Source organism: Taudactylus pleione, unplaced genomic scaffold, assembly GCF_031769625.1.
Source record: "Taudactylus pleione unplaced genomic scaffold, aTauple2 ptg000041l, whole genome shotgun sequence".
NCBI lineage: Eukaryota > Metazoa > Chordata > Amphibia > Anura > Myobatrachidae > Taudactylus > Taudactylus pleione.
The window spans coordinates 37705387-37719200 of NW_028284443.1; the positions used below are offsets into that span (position 1 = coordinate 37705387).

Sequence of the window (13814 nt, forward strand, 5' to 3'; positions counted from 1 at the left end):
CCCGCTATACATTGTTAATGAGACTAGAGTTTGCTGGGTACAGTATGTATTATTCTTGTGTACAAATAATTTGTGGTATAGGCAATTTGCTGATTATTTGCATAATGAAACATGTACACAACTTTTGCAGACTTGAGGGCAGTGATATCTTCTATGAATTAAAAGAAGTATTCCCAAATCATCTTCCCCTATATGTGGCGAGATTACATCAACTCGATTCTGAAAAGGTAACCTATGTTTGTTAAGTTGTACTGATAGTGTTGAATATGTAATTTAGTACATAAATTACAAAAAACAGCATGCAGTTTTCAATTGATTATTAATATCTATTTTCTGGGTTCTTAGCTCGTTTGGACAGAACCCACATGCCTGTCAATCAGCTTAGTAACCCAGGATTCCATTGTATACTTAAGATATGTTTTATTTTTTTCTTCTTCTAATGCAAGCCCCTCTTCTTGCAATCTCCTCCGTCTCCATAACCTGAATTTGGATGCTGATCACATCTTGCAATGCAAGTGAAGGTTTCAAACCAGCCACTTCATTACATTAGATACAACATAATCAGCTACTGACTTCAGGTAATGGGTACTCCCAGCTTTAAGTAGTGTGTCCCACCATTCTGCTTGCTGTTTGAGGTAGGATGGCAAAAAATATATTGTTTATAAACACGAAAGGTTTGAAACTGGGAACAAAATTATGTTAAAATATGTGTCGTAACTATCTAGTTGATAATGCACAGTATGCAGAAACTGACTTGGCAAGCTGTGGCAGATTCTCACCCAAAACTCGTTAATGATCAAGGTACACCCCTCTAAATATGTAAGCTTTAGGCCCAAAAATGAGTATATGCATTAATGTTTGGATATACACTCATGTGCCAGAAAAACTGCGACTCCTGCCTTGTAACTTAAGTCATTATTTTGGATTACAGCAGTAACACAGTGGGCATGGACTTCACATGCTCTCTGAAGTATTATGTAGATATTGTACACATTCCTCATGCCTCCTTAATAATGATCCATAATTCCCTAATATTCACTGGCTGTGGAACCATGTCATTGATTGCACGCTAATCTGCATCCCTCATGTCTTCTATTGGGTTCAAATCTGGTGAACAAGGGGCCAACTCATGATGCCAAACTCAGAGGAATGTTCCTCCAGGCACATAATCTGGTGATTTACAGACCTGTGTGGTGGCGCATTGTCTTGCTGAAAGAGCCTGTTCCCATCTGAGTCTATGCATGATGTGAACATGTGCAAATAACCCACAAGGATATTATGTAGCATTAGTCAGTCAGTTGGAACCTTTCATCCCCACTAACTTAAACATGCAGTTAAAATTAGTGCTAATCCTCATTGTTTAAGAACCTGCTCCTCTTTCATGTGATAACCATGGCATAAGGGATACAGTCGTGCTTCATCATGTACACAGTTCCTAGCATTGAAATTAATAATTTGAATAAATCTTTCTGCAGTCCATTAATCTGGCCATACACTGAATGATATCTTTCCACTCCTGTCGATTGCATTTTTGATGGTTTTGTTTTTCAAACATGTGCGATTGTTCAGACCCCTTCTGCTGATTTCATACAGTGTACTTAAAATTCTGACAATAAAGTGCTCAGTGTATGGAGACCCTACAAAAGACCCTACAAAACCTTGGAAGTGGCCAAATTCCTGCAAAATCTTTCAGTGTGTGGCCAGCCTAACTGTTCCTTAAGCTGCGTATACACTAGATAATGTTGCCTGATCCCACGGCCAGTGTGTACCCACTATGTGTGACAATGTGCGCTCACGCGTATTGTCCATTGGGTTGTTCCATTGGCTTGCATGTAACGACCCAGGTGGCGACGCCGGTATAGTGAATGGAGCCAGTGCCCAACATATCGAGCAGTGGGTCACCGCATCGTGCAGTGTGTACCGACCGCCTGATATATCGTGCGGTCGGCAAGTCTGTACCCAGCTTTAACGTCGCTGTCTGGTCCAGATGTGTTTAAACCAAAAGCAAAAGAAGAACCCAGGGTTTTTCAAGGAAAAAGACGCCCTTGAGGCATTGAAACGCGTAGGTGATACTTCATTGCAGCTACTCCCGTGGACACGACTCACCTATACTACCTTCAATTGCTTAATACCTGGCTAGCTGTTCGTTGACAATATTTGGCTTCAATACCGTCTGGGCACTCAACATTTATACCCTACTAATGTGCTAAGATTGTCTGAAAATCTGCCGGGGACACGGACTGCGCTCTTTCCTTGCAGAGCCCAGAGTCAGACCGAGCCTAAGACAGAACACCGCTCACCTGACCCAGTAAGAAATCTTTCCCCGGGCATCCTGCACTGACACCTCTTGCCATTGAGGTATATCTAGCTAGCAGCTACCTGGGGAAGCAGAGTAAATATAGGTGGAAAGCGCTGCACAGACACACAAGGAATCAAAAGAAGTTTAATAAATCACTATTTAATAAAAAGTAATACACAATAATATACCTCCAGTCTACTAATACTAAAAGGTTAATGTCTGGAATAGCATGGTACACTGCTAACATAAAAATGACTGAATAGTCCCTCCTACATAAAAATAAAGTCACTAGTAGGACCGTAATGTTTGTCCATAGAAAGAAGATATTTGTTTTATGCTTATGAGCCACACTCTGAATAAAGCAGTGGTGGCTTTGCTAGATGAATGAGGCAGAACAAATGATGGCTGTTGTTAGCTGACGAAATGTCCACATATATTGCACATACTCACAGCGTTTCCTCAGGTAGACAGATCTGTCCCTGCCGCAATGGATATATCCTCCGGCAGCACAGTGTGATCACTGTTCCTGCCGGCTGTATAATAGCCCTGCGGTCAGTGCTAGGACCTGTCCCCTCCTGTGTTTATTATAGACTTCCGTTTTAGCCTCATAAATAACAGCGACGCTATTTTTAAGGTCATAATTCCTGGTTCTTTCAGACATAAGAGAATACTTACAATTGAGCTTATCCAGGGATTGTATACCATCTGCTGCATGTTTAATTGTTAAATTATTAACCACACTAGTGAAGGTTGAATTTCTATATGTTTGGATGTCAATTGCTTGACTTTGTTGTTTTTATTTTTTATTGGATTAAACATTTATGTATCTGTTACTTTGACGATTGTTTTGAGTAGATTTACTATTACCTTCAGCCTCTGTGACTGCTTCTTTATATACAGATGTGTTTAAACATTTAGCAGAGTGTGATTAATAAGATAAAAATGCAGATGTAGTGACAGTATAAAAAAATAACAGGACGGAATTCACAAGAGCTGGAACAAAATTGTCAGAATGCACAGTGATTGTAGAGGTGCTATTGTCCCTCGTTCCATTATTTGTGCACTGTGACTTGAACAAGTGAGCTGTGTAACAGCAACTCATAGTAATAATAAAAGGATATAAGTATATAAAACTTGAGAAATAATTATTGTACTAAACATTTGCTGGGTCTGTCATTAAAGTGAAAGTAAAGCAATTAATATACATCAGTGGCTGAGTGTTTTGGTGCTAAATAATACTTGAAGTAAATGTAAGTTTTATACTTTATAAAGTTGACCCAACTAAAGTACTCCATTCTCTGAGGCAGGTTGCATGTTATGAGGGAGGAGTGTCTCTAACTGGGTTATAGGCAGGCTTTAGCCCAAATGTAGTAGCTTTCGATTTGCAGTCTCCTTTACAGCAATATAGCTGCTAGATTTAAAGCGGCATTCTATTTTAAACCAAATTAAATTGCTGCATTTTCCGACTAAAGTTTAGGACTGAGGTAGAATAAGCTTGATTTATGTGTGTCTTGGTAGTAATGTTAAGCACCCCTTATGTGTTTTTGCAAATCAATAGAAGAAAGGTACTGCAAACATGAAGGTAAGTACACATGCATATAACAGTACCTTCAGGAGCAACCTTATTGTGCCGCCCCTCTTGGAGTATGGTCCTTTGGTACCTACGCAATTGTTTCGAAAACTTATATTGCGATAATTTGGCTGCTGCTTAGATACACTTTAGCCATAATTTTCAGTCGCACTGTAGAATCACCAAGCTTGGCATGTATGTTATATTCCTACTTTATAAATTTGTTGGTGAACAGGGATTCTTCACAACCTGAAAAAAAAAATGAAAAATCTCCCTGCATGTACTGTACTTTCTTGAAGGTGCAATCTCCTGTAAAATAAGTTATGAATTGTTTATTTATTGAAACATAAATGGTTACCTGCAAAAGATCCATGAATTACTTAATTTTTATTTAAGCTGCTATTAATGATTTACAATTTCCAAAGTGTCATGCAGTCAACCTTAGTGATCTGAAAAGTGTTTATGCATATAATCTTGCTTCCTTTACCACCATGTGACCACCAAGGAGCTTTGTGACGGACTGGCTCAGATTAAGATCCGATTATACTCTCCTTAGAAAGAGAAGAAACTAAAGGTTTCCTAGCGACAATGCCAGCCATCTTAAGCTTTATGTTAAAAGGGTACAAAAATTACTGTTTAATAAAAGAATAAAATAAGCAGATCTATGTGGGATTGCACCTTTCAGATGAGCTAGTTACTATGCATGTGTAAATGTACATTTTTGCTAGGCTCACTAACATTGTTTCGACAAACCAGTGTGAGTGTGTTATTTCAGATGATATTACGGTTAGACCATTAGAAACTAATGTAGATGCTTAAGCTATCGAAAGAAAGAAAAATGCGTAATGGAAGTAATTCACCATTGATATTATAGGTAGCATATGAAGTATCCTATGTATTTGATATAAAGTAACCCTTTTGACATAATTTAAATATAATGCTTTCCAGCCTTTGACATATAATAACAGTAAAATGTAATTCCTTTATCATCCATCTGGGGGATGCCATTACCTCTGGGTTATGTTTAGTCAGCTGTGGAGTCAGGCACTAACTAATTAAGACTGGCTCCCTCCCCCTATATAACTCCTCCTCTTCCACTAGAACCTCAGTCTTGCCTTTAGTGCCTTGGAGTGAGGCACTAGCTAGGTCCTAGCTCTTTTAGTTAGGTTTAATATCTTTATTTTAAATTTTATGGTTTGGGTGCTTAATCCCTGGCAACAGGCGGCAAGCATTAGCAGAGTGGGAGTTAGGTAGAATAGAGGGTTTGTGTGAATCCTGTATCCCACTCTAAAGACTGCCTCTTTGAGAGTCACCAAACTACATAATCCCTGGGACTCTCTCCATACCAGACACACATCTGTGGGGGCCGCTGGCAAAAAGGTAAGCTTGATAAATTTTTCTCATGCCTATGACGTCATCACTAAGAGCCGCTGTACACAAGCGCTGTGGATCTCCAGAAGGAGACGCCGGAGGCTAGGGGAATGATGACGTCAGACGTCCTGATTGAAGCAGGACACTGACGGTGTGCCGGTCACTCTCCATGCAAGTTGAGTGACAGTAGGCTCACGGAGCTCCATAGTCCACATATTTTGGTGAGTGTTTGAGCGCTGCTGGATTCCCATATCTCAGACTCACTGCACTGCAATTTACAGGGGGATGACTATCTCTTATCAGATAAGCAGTTAAACTAGCATTATTACTTTTGGTAGTTAACCTGGTGATGTATGGTGTGCTTATAGCATTGGTATGTGTATATAAGCAACTTTACTGCACTATTTCTTTAGGATTTTAGGCAATAACATACATTGTTTTGTACTGAAGATTCTTTTTTCTACTTCAGGTTCCATAGGGTATCCACAGGATACCTTGGGTATAGATGATGACGTCAGGCATCGGGCACCATAGAGTTAAGTTTTCAGTCCTCCCAGGATGCACTAGGGTCCCCCTCCTATACCCCGCCCCCGAGCCAAGGCATCTCAGTTTAGTTTGGTGAGAAGAAGAGCCCCTGAAGTTTTCTTCAAGCAGCTGTGGCTGCACATCTGGAAGTACAGCATGGACAGTCAGTACTGACGTCCATGCCGTCTTCCCTCCACCCCCGCTGGTACCAGAACGCCGGTACCGATCCGGGGATGCTGGTGAGCATCTGGGGTCACAGCTAGCGGTGACCCCAGATGTTTGGGACCATGGCCAGATTCAAGGGGGACAGCAAGGTAAGCAGCAGGGTCCCGCGGTGGGTCCCCGCTGAACACATGGTCCAGAGTCCCCAGGCAGGGGGCTCCCTGGGGACTGGTTGCAGCGTGGAGCCAGGTATCTAACCTGCACTTCCATTACCCACCTGGGACAGTGGACCGCAGCAGAGCGGTAGCGCTGCGGCGTCCCAGGGGTTAAATGCATGCCAGGGGAGCGCGCCTTCCCTGTCTCACAGCCGGCGCCTCCCCCGCTGCACAGTCCTCTCTGCAACGCAGCGCTCCTCCCCCAGGCCAGCCTCCTCTAAGCTCCTCGGCGACCATCTTACAACCGCATGGTGAACGCTGCTGGAAGCCTGGAATCAGAGGCATCGTGGTCTGGGTCCCCCCACATACCTCTCCTCCGATTTGGGTCAGGTCTGTGTATGCAGCGCTGTGTCCTACCAGACTCTGTGTCTGGGTAGTTGAGAATCAGCGCTGATAGTGCAGGAATTGATTTTTCTTTGCATTGTATGTGACTGTGCTAGCGCTGCTGCCTGTACTTTACTTCTTAACTGTCAGCCTTATTACTGTCCCTGTCTTTCTGCTAAAGCCCTTGTGGTGCGGTGCGGTGCTGCAGGGTGGTCACTATATGGACAAGTATTGTTGAGAGGGGTCACATATTTGCCATCATGTCTGAGAGTGACTTCCCTCTACAGCTTCGGTATACTACGTACAAGGCACCTATAGCGGAGGGGGAGGGTAGCGCGGAAGGGCTATGCCGACCGTGTTATTTATTGGCGCGGCCTATTACGGTCACAACACCGGTACAGGAGCTGTCCTGGGCTTGTTTCGCCAAAGCGCTTACAACCCTCGTGGGCCAGTTAGCTCCGCAGCCTCCGTTCACTCAGATGGGATTATCCCAGCAGTCAGTGGTGTCGTCACCCATGCAGGGTTTCCCGAGACAACTAATGGTACCCCACGGTCTCCCTATTTCCCCTCCTCAGGTCTCTCATGAGCCTGCATGGGTTAATTCATTAACAAGCTCTGTACAGCAGTTGTCAGACGTGTTGCAGGGGGAGTCTGTGATGCGGCCCCACAAGCGGCCGGTGGCGTCTCAGTCCGCTCCTTATGAGGATGACGACGGGACGTCCGATGATGGGGAGATTCTGGATCTTTCTGACCAGGAACTTCCCCGTCCTAAAGAGTCGGACGCTAAGTCTAAGGTGTATATACCTGGCCTTATTCGTGCAGTCCGCACTGCTTTAGTTATTGAGGATGAGGAACCTCCGGTATCAAAGTCCAAATACGCCTTTTTCAAGGATGTTAAAGGAGATACCACAGTGTTTCCTCTTTCGGGACAATTAGTTGACCACCTAGAGGAAGCGTGGAAACAGCCAGGCAAACGATATCAGCCTCAAAGGCGTTTAGCAATGGCGTATCAGTTTGCGGACTATTATTTTGCCAAGTGGAAATCCCCTCCACAGGTGGATTCTCATGTGACACGCCTTGTCCGTAGTGCCACATTGCCCATGCCATCCATGTCCTCCCTTAAGGATGCTACGGACCGCAAGGTAGAGATCTGCCTGAAGTCCATCTATTCCCTTGCAGGGGGGGCAGCACGGCCAGCTATGGCCATTTGCTGGGTTGCCAGAGCTATGGAGCGCTGGGCTGATACGTTGGAGGCGTCCTTCGATCCCGACTGTTCGGCTGAGCTGACGGAGTTGATCGGCAATCTCCGGGATTCTTCCACTTATATCAACGAAGCGGCCTTAGATATTAGTACCCTGGCGTCTTGAATTTCTTCGGCAGCGGTGGCTGCTCGTCGCACCTTGTGGTTGCGATCCTGGAAGGTGGACGCTGATTCAAAAAAGGGTTTGGAGGCATTGCCTTTTAACGGAGAGGTTCTCTTCGGTCCAGACCTGGACAAGATTATAGCCACGCTGGCGGCAGCTAAATCAGCATGTCTCCTGTCGGCTGCTGTTCCTTCTGGTTCAGGTACATCGTTCTTTCGGTCTTATAGGGCCCAGGGTAGGCCTAAAGCAGTCTTTTACCCATCTGGCTGGCCCCAAGAAATCGGCCAAGCCCCGGAAACAGGCCTGGAGTACCAGACGTCCGGCCCCTAAGCCAGATGACAAGCCTGCGGCCTGACGGTCCGGGCCTCCCTTTGGGGTATCCCAAAGTGGGAGGCCGCCTGCTGCAGTTCGCCCAGTGTTGGTCGGTCTCCACGACAGACACTTGGGTCCTCGAGGTGGTCTCACACGGGTATGCCCTCTCTTTCCGGCGCAGACCCCCGGCTCGATTCTTCACCACGGGTCTACCATCAGACCGGAACAAAGCCACGGAGCTGCGGAAGGTCTTGCACACTATGCTCCAGGCTGGAGTTATAGTGCCTGTTCCATTCTCCCAGAGGGGCCAGGGTTTCTATTCCAATCTCTTTTTGGTGCAGAAACCCAATGGGTCGTTTCATCCGATTCTCAACCTCAAAGCTCTCAACAAGTCTTTGCGGGTGCCCAAGTTTCGGATGGAGACTCTGCGGTCCATCATTCTGGCGCTGGAACCTGGGGCCTACATGGTGACATTGGACATACAGGACGCTTACCTGCATGTCCCTATTCTTTTGCGCCATCAGCAGTTTCTCAGGTTTGCAATCCGCAGCAACCACTTTCAGTTCCGGGCGTTACCTTTTGGCCTGGCGACAGCACCACGTGTTTTCACCAAGGTGATGGCGGTCATGGCGGCTTCCCTGCGGCTGCAGGGGGTCCGCATGTTGCCGTACTTGGACGACCTTCTCTTAGTGGCAGGATCTCCGGAGCTCCTTCTGCGCCACTTGGACCTGACCATTGCGCTACTGAAACTGCACGGTTGGTTGATAAACTGGCAGAAGTCCACCCTGATCCCTTCTCAGCGGATTCTGCACCTCGGAGCCTTATTGGACTCGGGACAGCAAAGGATCTTTGTGACCGGGGAAAAGATCTCTGCCTTACAGTCGAGGGTGCGCAGTTGTCTGCAGAGCCGCCGGGTGTCTCTACACTCGGCGATGAGGTTACTGGGCTCCATGGTGTCGGTATTCGACATGGTGGAATATGCCCAGTTTCACTCCAGACCTCTGCAGCACCTGATCCTGTCCAAGTGGAATGGACTGCCTCAGTCTCTAAAATCGCAGACGATAGTGCTCACTCCGGAGGTTCGCCTGTCCCTTGCCTGGGCATACGACCCATCTCAACAAGGGTCGTCCGTTCTGGGTGGTGACTTGGGTCCTGTTGACAACGGACGCCAGTCTTCAGGGCTGGGGAGCAGTTTCGGGTCCACACTTGTTCCAGGGCAGGTGGACTCCGGCAGAAGCAGAGCTTCCAATAAACATCTTGGAACTCCGAGCGGTTTTCAATGCTCTCCAGAAGGCACATCGGGTTCTCCAAGGTCACCCGGTGCAGGTCCAGTCGGACAACGTTACCACCGTGGCCTACATAAACCGGCAAGGAGGAACCCGAAGTCGGGCGGCTCTCGTCGAGGTGTCTCGGATCCTGGTATGGGTGGAGCGCAATCTTCCGGCCATATCAGCTGTCTTCATTCCGGGAGTGCTAAACTGGGAGGCAGACTTTCTCAGTCGCCAGGACGTTCATCCGGGGGAATGGTTCCTGCACCCGGACGTTTTTCAACTGCTAGTGGACAGGTGGGGTCTTCCAGAGATCAACCTCATGGCGTCCCGGCACAACAACAAGTTGCCGGTGTACGGGTCTCGCACAAGAGACGAAGAGGCGTCTCTGGTGGATGCTCTGTCCGTCCGGTGGACGTTCCGGTTTTATCTCTTTCCTCCGTTTTCCCTTCTTCCTCGGGTAATCCGGAAATTCAAACAGGAAGGAGGGACGCTCCTGTTGATAGCTCCCGCATGGCCCAGACGGCACTGGTTCTCAGACCTTCAGGGTCTGTCCGTGGACAGTCCTCTGCGGTTACCGCTCCGACCGGACCTTCTGTCACAGGGTCCTTGTCTTCACCCGGACTTGACTCGGCTGTCTTTGACGGCGTGGCTGTTGAGACGGCCATGTTAAGGTCCAGGGGGTTTTCAAGCTCTGTAGTACGTACCATGCTAAGAGCTCGGAAACTGTCTTCCGTGAGAATATACCATCGCGTGTGGCATACGTTCTTCCAGTGGTGTCGACCGAGAGGTTATGCACCGCGGGAGTTTCATCTGTCTCGGGTACTCGCCTTCCTACAAGCGGGACTAGACCATGGGCTTCGCCTTGCTTCTTTGAAGGTGCAGGTTTCGGCCCTGTCTGTCTGGTTTCACCGTAGGATTGCTACATTTCCTGATGTGCGCACCTTTATGCAGGGCGTCCTGCGTATTCAGCCGCCTTTTGTTCCACCTGTTGCGCCTTGCGACTTCACTGTGGTCCTGAGGGCTCTCCAAGGACCACCGTTTGAACCACTGGGCTCAGTGGATCTTAAATGGCTAACAGCTAAGACTGTTTTCCTTCTGGCCATAGCTTCGGCCAGACGTGTTTCTGATTTAGGGGCTCTCTCTTGTAGACCACCTTTCTGGATTTTTCATGGGAACAGGGCAGTGCTACGCACTCGTCCAGAATTTCTTCCCAAAGTTGTTTCCCAGTTTCATGTTAATGAGGAAATAGTTGTTCCGGTTTTTAACTCACCTGGTCTTTCAGTGGGTGAGGCCACTTTGGATGTTGTGCGGGCATTAAGGACTTATGTTGACCGCACTTCTTCGTTTAGGAAGTCGGACGCCTTGTTTGTCCTCTATGGCTTCCGTAAAAAGGGTTGGCCTGCTTCAAAGCAAACTTTGGCAGCCTGGGTCCGTATGGCAATTTCTAAAGCTTATCTTCATGAAGGCCTTCCGGTTCCTCCTTCTGTGAAGGCTCATTCCACTAGGTCTGTGGGTCCTTCGTGGGCAGCTCGACGTGGTGCCTCTGCAGTCCAGATCTGCAAGGCTGCTACGTGGTCTTCTGTCCATACATTCGTGAGGTATTACAGGTTTGACACCTTCGCCTCTCAGGATGCTTCCTTCGGGCGGCGGATTCTCCTTTCAGCACAGGACCGTCCCCACCCTTAAAGGATACTGCTTTGGGACATCCCCAAGGTATCCTGTGGATACCCTATGGACCCTGAAGTAGAAAATATGAGATGGTAAGAACTTACCTTTGTTATCTCTATTTCTACGAAGTCCATAGGGTTCCACAGGACTCCCGCCCTGTCGCAACTATGCTGCAGATGGGCTTTACTCTGGTCACCGGTTTTTCCATCTCCCTCTGGTGAGAATGTGATTCTTGTGTGTGTCCAGATCTTTTTTCTCTCTCTTCCTTCTCCTCCTCCGGCCTATGGCTTGGTAACTAACTGAGATGCCTTGGCTCGGGGGCGGGGTATAGGAGGGGGACCCTAGTGCATCCTGGGAGGACTGAAAACTTAACTCTATGGTGTCCGATGCCTGACGTCATCACCTATGCCCAAGGTATCCTGTGGAACCCTATGGACTTCGTAGAAATAGAGATAACAAAGGTAAGTTCTTACCATATCTCATTTTTTTTTTTTTTTTCGTGCAAGTGAGTGTGAACTTCAAGGAGACCTGTTTTATATATTTGCCTTTAAATAGGTGATTTAGTGTCTTATTAGCCTTCTCACTTTTCCTATCATTTCAGAAACTGTAGTTGTCCAGACTGTGCTACACTTTTTCCAGAGGAAGTTAGGTAGCTATCTGTATTGGTTAGAGTTGTCTTCTCTCTCAGTATGGAGAAGCCAGACAAGGGATCAGTCACTGTTTATACTTGGAAGAAATGCGATAAAAAATTGCCAAAAGGTTGTACGGACTCAAGGTTGCTCTGTGCTTTTTGTTCACAGGGAAATTCATTACCTGGAAGTTCGGCAGAAGAGTCGGTGATGCCTGATAGGGCCAGGTCTATGGCTGAGGCCATAGGTGAATTATGTCACTCTCAGGCAAATTATATGTTACCCTGTGCTCAAACTCTTTCTCTGATCCCTAGGTATTACCAGATGGGCCATGGATATGGGACGATGTCTCGCTGAGATGGCAGCATCCCTAAATAAAATGTCAGCAGGGGCCACAGCCGCTGAGAGACGTTCAGGCCAGTCCTTAGTGGATTTTACTGGAGATGAGGCTTCAGCCGCCTCTTCCCAGGAAGGGGAATTGGATTGTGACTGGGAAGACACCTCAAACTGGGAGGATGACTCCCATTCTTATTCAGGGGTGTCTATGCTGGTAGATACAGTCCAGGAGACTTTGCATCTAAAAGAAACAGCTATTCCAATGACTAGTTCAGTTTCTTTTTTTAAACGTAAGAAGAAACTTGTATCTGTTTTCCCAGAATTTTTTTTTAAAAAGCCTGGTTAAAACCTGATTCCAAATTTCATATTCTGAAGAAATTTAAGTAGCTTTATCCTTTTTCGGAAGAGGATACCAAGCTTTGAGAAATTCCAGCCACGGTGGATACTCCTATTGCTAGGTTGGTCAGGAATACTGTTATCCCCATGACAGTCTGTAACACCTATGGATCCTATAGATAGGAAGAAAGAGGCTGTACATAAGTCTATATTAACTTTGTCAGGAGTCTCACTGCGGCTTGTTCTGAACAGCGCCTGGGTGATAAAGGCTATCAATTCCTGGATGTCCCAGATGATTGCTGGGTTTCAATCAGAGGATTTGTCTGAAGCTAGTTCCTTAGCTGATCAAATTTCGGCGGCTCTGACCTATATAGGTGATGCTTTAATAAACATTACTCGGGTACAGTCTCCTATTTCTGCTTTGGCCATTTCCGCCAGACGTTCTCTATGCATTAAATCATGGAAGGCAGACAGAGTCCAAGCATGCTGTAGAGGCACTACCTTTTGAAGGAGGTTCTCTGTTTAGTCCAGAATTAATTAAAATTATTTCTCAGGTCACAGGAGGAAAAAAGTCCTTACCTTCCTGTATCAACATCCAAAACCAAAATCTCCTAGGTTTCGTTCCTTTCGGACCCAAGACAAGGGAAGCTCTAAAGCCTTCTGAGGTATGCCTAGGGTTCCCTGTAGAGGTGCTTTCAGGGGGGGGTGATATCCCCGGCACCCGTCGCTCTGCTGCTAAGTCAGCAGGTCAATCCACATGACTGAGACCTGACCTCTGGTGGGAGGCCACTTACTCAGATTCCGGGAAACTTGGATTCAATCCAACCTGGATTTTTGGACTACTAACCAGGGGTTACATTTTAGATTTGGAGGGTCCTGTTCCAGGAATATTCTTTTCCACTCCTCTCCCTGCGGATGGTAGCAGAAAGGCAGCTCTCATACAGGCAATTTCTGCGCTTTCCCATTCCGGAGTAATTATTCCAGTTCTAGTACCACAGCAAGGCCTGGGGTTTTACTCCAGTTTTTTCTTGAAATACAAACCAGATGGGTCATTTCATCCTATTCTCAACCTCAGTGGGTTAAATCCTTATCTCCACTTGGAAAAATTCAAGATGAATTCTGTAAGGTCTGTCATTTGTTCCATGGAGGTGGGAGAATTTCTGGCCTCAATAGATATCAAGGATGCCTACCTCCATATTGCTATATGGAGGGGTCATCAACATCTTCTGCGGGTTGCAATGGGGCGCTGGCATTTTCAGTTCCAGGCCCTGCTATTCGGTTTGTCCATTGCTCCCAGAGTCTTTACAAAGGTTATGACACATGATTTCCCTACTCAGGAGTGGGGGGTCAATGAGTTGGTTTAACTGGATGATTTGTTGCTACGGTGCACCTTCAATAGCCCTATTGCAACAACCTCTTCAGATTACCATAA

General features: G+C 46.6%; 1 protein-coding gene across 3 annotated transcripts in view; it reads left to right on the plus strand.

Moving 5' to 3' along the window:
- The window catches only part of TPP2 (tripeptidyl peptidase 2), a 133389-nt gene that overhangs the window by 104416 nt on the left and 15159 nt on the right, over nt 1–13814 (plus strand). For all 3 annotated transcript variants that reach the window (XM_088458213.1, XM_088458211.1, XM_088458212.1), the window contains one exon: nt 131–227. In XM_088458213.1, coding sequence (XP_088314339.1) covers nt 131–227 — 97 coding nt within the window. The remainder of the gene's footprint in view (nt 1–130; nt 228–13814) is intronic.